General features: G+C 48.3%; 1 protein-coding gene across 1 annotated transcript in view; it reads right to left on the reverse strand.

Moving 5' to 3' along the window:
• The window catches only part of FMR1NB (FMR1 neighbor), a 63875-nt gene extending 56512 nt beyond the window's left edge, over positions 1-7363 (reverse strand). The window contains exon 1 of the mRNA XM_086389864.1: positions 7174-7363. Within this exon, the coding sequence (XP_086245990.1) occupies positions 7174-7258 (85 nt within the window). The 5' untranslated portion in view covers positions 7259-7363. The remainder of the gene's footprint in view (positions 1-7173) is intronic.
• Positions 7364-7741: the final 378 nt, after the last annotated feature.

The following is a 7741-nucleotide window of genomic DNA, read 5'->3' on the forward strand; positions in this document are numbered from 1 at the left end:
TAGGGCTGAGATGGGGAGGGGTTTAGAGTCACGTAACTAGCTCCTATAAGCTTGCAGTGAGCTATTCAGCCAGAAGCTGACCACAATACACACTGCCTAGTCAGTAATAACCCAAAGCTATGCAGATATCCAAGACAATCAGAGGTAGGGAGTCAAGAGTATCTTTGCTAGTGTAACTCTCAGCTATCTCTTTGGTAATCTCCCAGATGAGCCTTAGAAACACCTCTTGATGGAGGGAAATGCACGTAAAATGGTGATGCACTGCATCTTTTATTGCCCCCAAGGCCAGCCTGCTGATGGAACCAGAGACTGGGCATATATAGCCTATGCCCATTGGATCTTTGATTACTGAAGAGTTGTATGCTACTTTGGCCACTTGACGTGAAGAACTGACTCACTGCAGACCCTGATGCTGCGCAAGACTGAAGGCAGGAGGATAAGGGGACAAAGGAGGATGAGATAGTTGGATGGCATTACTGACTCTATGGTCATGAGTTTGAGCAAGCTCCGGGAGTTGGTGATGGACAGGGAAGCCTGTCATGCTGCAGCCCATGAGGTCACAGAGTTGGACACAACTGAGCAACTGAACTGAACTGTGTGCTACCTGCATGAAGTGGGTCACCCTGTCTCCAAGTGGAAGGCAGTGGAGGCAAGGGAGGCTGTCTCAGCACCCAGAAAATCTAGTCCTGGAAGTGGGTGGGAAGCACATCATGTTGCTTCGAGTTGGTTCCAAGGTGACCCTCTGCATCTATTTAGCATGGACATCATGGGGTGTGGATGCATGAGTGTGGAAGGTGAAGGAAAACGGTGGCTGAGGCCACTGCCTGGGAGAAGTGATGCCTGAGACATTGTCTGATAGTGGAATGCTGGTAAGATCCCTTATAGACAAATGAAATAGGGGATGACAGATCTAGCCTTGTGATAGTCGGTACTATGGTCACTGCCCCAGACTGGTACAGTCTGTCCATAACTGGATTAGGAAAACGGAGAGGTTATGTCCTCTTTAGTGCTCTACTGGCTTCACAGGTTTGAATCTGTCCATGTGGGGCCCTTGAGCTACCCTCAAGAACGAACTGGACTTCCCTGGTTGCCCAGAGTTTAAGAATCCGCCATACAATGCAGGGGACGTGGGTTCAGTTCCTGGTTGGGAAACTAAGATCCCACGTACCATGGGGCAACTAAGGCTGTGTGCCACAACTACTGAGTTGCTGTGCCACAACTAGAGAGTCCATGTGCCACAATGAAAGATCCTGCATGATACAACAAAGACCCCACATGCCACAACTAAGACCAGGTGCAGTCAAATAAATAAACATATATATATATATACATATATATATATATATAGTTTCACCTCCATGGACTGTAGGCTGTAGGGCTTCCCAGGTGGTGCTAGTGGGAAAGAACCCACCTGCCAATGCATAAGACATAAGAGACATGATTCTGATCCCTAAATTGGGAAGATCCCCTGGAGGATGGAATGGCAACCCACTCCAGTATTCTTGCCTGGAGAATCCCATGGACAGAGGAGCCTAGTGGGCTATGGTCCATTGTGTGTGCATGTTAAGTTGCTTCAGTCGTGTCTGACTCTTTGTGACCCTATGGACCATAGCCCACCAGGCTCCTCTGTCTGTGGAATTCTCCAGGCAAGAATTAACCGACCTAATTTTACATCCTGGAATGAAAAACTGCACAGAGACCCAGGGTTAACAATTCTTTTACCCAAAGCAATCTCTTCAGATTAAGGAAGAGGGCTTCAGGACAAAGGTGACTTTGCTTTAACAGAAGTATCCCCCAACTTTCAGAGGAAGTGAGTGGCTAACCCAACATCAGAGTTGTCTGCCCAGTGGGAAAGAACACAAGAAGCCATTCCACATTTGTGTTCATCCACATTTCTGTGATTCATGCGGTAAAATCTTCCCAGCTACTCGCCATGGTCAGTGTGGGTCCAAAAAAGGAGGGAAATGATTACTGTGCAGTGTGGCAGCCACACAAGTATGCCACTTCAATCTGTTGTCTAGAGCCTTATAGTCCCAGGCACTGTCTTTACGATCCTCCACTGAGTCTGTTCCAAGGTCATATTTCTTGTAGACTACTTCCAGTCAATAACCGAGCACAGTGGGATATAGATCCAGTAAGCACTATGGATAAGAGGGCTCAGAGGTCCAGTTGATTTTCTCATTGCAGATGCTTTGTTTTTTCCCAGGATGTGGTCTTTTCTAGGAGACAAATATATATGTGACTTATTAACTGGGCTTGTGAGTGAGTTGTATTTGTTTCTACCGGGTATAACTTTAATAGTTTTGGGTGACTCAATGACCTGACTCCTGACTAAAGAGTGAGGCAGCAGCCCATGAGTCCGTGTAAAGGGATATTTCAATGCTTTATTACCCAAGCACTGCACTTCCACCCATTGTGCAGATTAGTCAATGCCAGGGGTTGTCAGCATTTATCATCATGTAACAAATGGCTTAGCAGTATCCCACTGAAAATTGTTAACCCATCAGTGAAACAGGCTTCTGTGTTTGGTACCAAGTCTCAAACTTGAGGCCCACATTAAGCCAGTAGCTAAGGCAAGGCAGGCAACAGGGCCATCTCAGTACCTACTATGTGGGTAGTCACCTATTCTTGCAATTGGGTTGACCATTTGGATGTACCATTTCCGTTTTGAAATTTTTCCAGCTTGCTGCACTTTGTCAATTATTTATCTCAGTTCCAAACAATCCTTCTACACTTTGCTTTGTGAGGCTGGGGCTGGCATTCTGCACACCCCATTTCTCCTATGCCAGTGTTGCCTGTTAGATTCTGCTGATAAGAGGCTCTAGAGGGAGACTGGAAGACTGTGGTTCTTCATTCTGGCAGGAATAGTTGGGTCTAGTAGCAGCTGCTGAATCCAATTTCCAGGTTTCACCCTCTGACTCCCACCCCTCTCAGAACCAGCATCATCATGTCTCCTCAGACACACCAGCACCAGAGTGTTGGCTGGCACCCTGTCCTCAGTGGTCTAATTTCCCACATGTTACTGGGGTATCACTACTGACCAACAGTGCTCCTTTCCTTGAGGTCTGGGTTTTTACCTCTGCGGGTCTTGCTTTTGAGCTTTTGGCTGCTCATCATCCCGGCCTCCTCCCCTTGTTCGTCCAGGCCTCAGATGGTCAATGTTACTTGCAGAACTCAACTCTGTAACATCTTAATGCTCCAGTTTTGCATTTTCAGTCCTTTAAGACCAATCTCTACATTAAAGTCTCTGTTAAAATCACTGGGATGTGATTTCTGTTTTCCCGACTGGACCATCAGGGATCCACCCATGTGATGGAATTCAGTTCGGTAACAACCCACTGTAGGACGGGAATGTTGGATCTGAGAGTCACAGTTTTCCCATTCGCCAGGGCCAATAATTGTCATTCAAAGTGCCTGCACCATTCAGTAGCAGTGAGACGATCCACTCCCAATATTGGCAGAGTCTTGTTGTCAGAGACATCAGATGTGAGGCTTGTCACAGATAATGAAAATTCCATGGGATCAGAATGAGTTGGGGGTGGGGAGAGGCAGGTATTGCTTCTGTGGCTTCTTCCTGTTGTGGCCCATGGTCGAATTTAGCTGCTTCCCAGGTGACTCAGTGGTAAAGAATCACCTGCCTATGCAGGAGTTGCAGGAGACCTAGGTTCAATAGCTGGGTTGGGAAGATCCCCTGGAGAAGGGATTGGCAACCCACTCCATTATTCTTACCTAGGAAATCTCAATGGCAGGTTACAGTTCATGGGGTTGCAAAAGAGTCGGACACGGTTTAGTGACTACACAACAACTGGTGACTTATATATTCCTGAATAGCATTCCTATGTGCAGGAAGTGCTGCCTCTAATACCCAAAGAGGGCTCCTTTTGTGTAGTGTCTGTAAGGTCGCAGCTTTTCCTTTTTTTCCCCCCCTTTTTAGCAGCTCCCCGAGGCATCTGGAATCTTAGTGCCTGACTAGGAAAAGGGGACAACAGAGGATGAGATGGCTGGATGGCATCACCGACTCAATGGACATGAGTCTGAGTGAACTCCGGGAGTTGGTGATGGACAGGGAGGCCTGGCGTGCTGCGATTCATGGGGTCGCAAAGAGTCGGACACGACTGAGTGACTCAACTGAACTGAACTGAGGGATCAAACCTGGGCCCCTTGCATTGGAAGTGCGGAGTCTTAATCACTGGCCCACCAGGGAAGTTCCTTGCTGCTTTCCTTATGAGGTTCTGGAATATCTCATATGTACTCCAGTGGTCTCGCTCTGACCTCTATCCTCATTCAAGGCCCTGCCACCCATGGACAGCTGCGCTTAGAGAGCTTGCATTAGGGAGAAAACTTTTCTCTGGGGGCCCCTGTCAAAGCTGCCATCAGTGAAAGACAATGGGCTTTCCCGATGGATTATTGATCTTCATAATCTTTTAATAAACAATGGATTATTGCAGTTATTAAGTATTTCTGGAGAAGTTCAATATGCCTGAGGGAGGATAGTCTTTAAGGTGAGGTTCATGCTCTGCCAAGTGAAAACAATTTTTTAATTCCTGGAGAAATCAAAAGCAGGGAACATGAGCAATGTCCAGGGCAATTCTGTCCAAGAGTCATATAATGTGAGCCCCACATGTAATTTTACATTTTCTAGTAGTCACTATATATTAAAATAGAAAGTAAAAAGAGACAGGTCTAATTCATTTTAGTAACATGGTTCAGTTAACCCAAAATAGATCCAAAATAGTAACATTCCAGCATTTAAATATAAAAAACAGGTATTTTTCATTCTTTTTTCAAACTAAGTCTTCAAAATCTGTTGTGCATTCTACACTGAGAATTGCACATCTCAGTTCAGAGCAGCCTTTGAGTGGTCAGCAGCCACATGTGGCTGGTGGCTGAGGGCCTGGACAGTGCAGCTGCCGACCACAAACGGAGCGCCAGTGATGGAGGCAGTTATTTGAGTCACCTGCTGGTTTATCAGGTGCTTTGAGTGACTGGGTGACCACTATTAAAGCCACAACGATCTGTAATCAGACACTGGATTTAACTGACTGCCTACCCAGGCTGGGAGCTGGCAGATAGTACGCACTACCACTCCCTCCTGGCAATGGAATAAGCCTTCTCCGTCTTCTTTGTCACCAACTGGTATTTGATACTTGTTTCAATGGCGCAATCCTGACAGGCTTTGGAAATTTAAGAGGCCCTGAAGTCACCAGGAGGGATGGCGGTGCCCAGAGCCACCCAGCAGATGAGTGTACTCTGATGGACTGAGGGAACCCAGCATGTCTATACTAGTCCTGCAGTCAGTTGTAGGGACACCAAGCATGGTCCCTTCAAAGGAGCCAAAGGCCTCTGCAGCAATGGTGCCAAGTGTCTTGGGTCTAAGTGAAACCAGTCCCAAATCCTGTCAGGGAAACTTACTGTGGACCCATCAGGTTCAAGAATTTCAGTTACTGGGGCACCAGTGCCCGGTAGGTCTGCATAATTCTCCCTGCACCTATGTTCCAGGCTGTATGGACAAGGGCAAAAGTCAGCCATCCCTCTGAAGAGGGCAGAGGAAGGCCCAGGGCCAAGTTTGCTTTGGAAGGGACTCAAATCTGGACTGAACGGCCCTCTAGCAGTTGGGCCAGAAAAATCAAGTCTCCTGGATCACACAAAGGCCTGTGGACCTGGGGAGTCTCATTCTAGCAGCATGAATATGTGGCTAAGTACTCAGCTTCCTCCTCTGCACCCTTCTCCAAGTACACAACAGGCTATGAAGACTTCCTGGCTAGGCAGTGGGAAATACTAGTGGCCTCCAACATCCGCTACCTCCTTGTGTCAGCTCTCTGCAGGGCTCGCCTTAATGCCCGCTCAATTATGAGTCTTTTTTGTTTCCTACACCCCTATCTTCTCTCTACATCTCCTTTAGGGTGATTTGGGTTGTTGATCCCCACTCTTGGTTTTCCCCATCCACCTCCTTCCTTAGGGATCCCTTTGAGGACTAGAGCCCTAAGAGCACTGCAGCAAGCCTGAAGTGTTGGTCTGGGCCTTCTCACTTTTGCTGAGACATGGGACAATTTACAGCCCCCTTATTTCCTCTTACTATTTTGGGTGGGGCCTAAATCAGCACCAAGGGATCATCCCACCCCTTACTCCTGGTAGGAGGAGCAAAATTAGAGGGACGTCCTCCATGGCAACCCACTCCAGTACTCTTGCCTGGAAAATCCCATAGACGGAAGAGCCTGGTAGGCTGCAGTCCATGGGGTCACTGAGGGTTGGACATTACTGAGCGACTTCACTTTCACTTTCCTCCTCGTATAAGATCCCATCCACTTCTACAACCTTCTCTGAATTAAGGTCCTTTGCTCAAGAGTTAACCCTGAGGCCCAGGGTTTTCATACAATCCATCTATAAAGCCCAAGTGCCTTGAAGCACCTGCAACCTCAGTAGGGAAGTCTCCTCTTTGTGGTATGTGAATCTGACTTCCCTGCAAGCACCTGATTATAAGCCCAGGGCAGGCACATGTGCTTGGCTGAACCAGCCAATTCACTTGGTAAAAGGGAATCTGGTGGTAAAGCTCCAATGCTGGCCATCCATTGCCACTTACCTCCTGGGTGTAGCTTCTTCATCATGTGTAAGTAGTTCAAGCCTCAGTGGACTTCTGTGACTACTACAGGGAGTTGGATTCCCTGTGTGATGAAGCCTCTCTCTGGACCTCAACCCCCGACCCTCTCCACAAGCTCCTGGGTGGTATACTGTACAACAGGTCTCAAATCCGAGGACAGGTTGTATCTACTGCTCCAACAGCACTTTAGACCAAGGGCTCTTTTCTCTCAACTTCTTTTTCCTTAGGGCTCACAGGGCTGGCTGACTTGTAGGGAGTGCCAAGGAATCGGTCTCAGTTTGCCCTCCATGGAGGGCTTTCCATGGTCTTTGTAGCAACTGGTGTGGGCCCAGACAAGCCCTGAAATCACGTCACCAGTGATTTCAGCTCAGCTAGGTCTCCCACCACCAGCCCTACCTAGGAGGGGTGTCACGCAGCCCTGGTATGGCTTAGTTGAGCCCTTTTGTGGTTTCCCAAAAGCCAGAGCTGGAAGAAGAGGAGCTTGCCTCCTGTGGGACACAATCTATGCCTCAGTGAACAAAGGTAAACAGCATACCAGCATGCTAAAGGAAAAGGTTTTAATGAGGGAAACTTACCAGCAAGGCTCAGGAAGAACAGGCTCAGGGATGCCCAGGCTCCCAGCAGAGCCACAGACAAAGGCTGGGGCCCTGTAGCCTGCATCCTTGGGGCTGGGCTCCAGGGAAAGGTTTTCCCTGGGAGTTACTGTTTTGCAGGACAGCATTGACGCTGGTGGCCTTGCAGGCTGAAGTTCAAACCAGGGCTTAAATGCCGGCTGTCAGGGGAGCTGTCTGGGAACACAGGCTGCTACCACCTGTGACCTTGTGGGAAGCCAGATTTGGACCACGGGCAGCAGAACTTCCGCAAAGTTGGATGTGGGCCCAGTCCCTCCTGCTCATTGGTTACCAGGCAACTTGACAGAGGCTCCTGAAATCGTGGGCAATCCTGTCCCTCCACACCTCAAGCATAAATCTGACCTCGTTTAAAACCCTTCAGAGGCAGAGGCTCCTTCAAGTCAAACCTCTAACACGGCGCCCTTAGGCCTACCTTGGCCATATTGCTTGTCTCACCTCTCACTCTCTGCTTCAAATTCTCTGTTCCAGCCACAATGAAACTTCTGGAAGCTCCCCCAATTGACTTTTTCAT

The sequence above is a fragment of the Bos grunniens genome, chromosome X (genome assembly GCF_055505025.1).
Source record: "Bos grunniens cultivar Pamir isolate PY7600 chromosome X, Bosgru_T2T1.0, whole genome shotgun sequence".
Classification (NCBI taxonomy): Eukaryota; Metazoa; Chordata; class Mammalia; order Artiodactyla; family Bovidae; genus Bos; species Bos grunniens.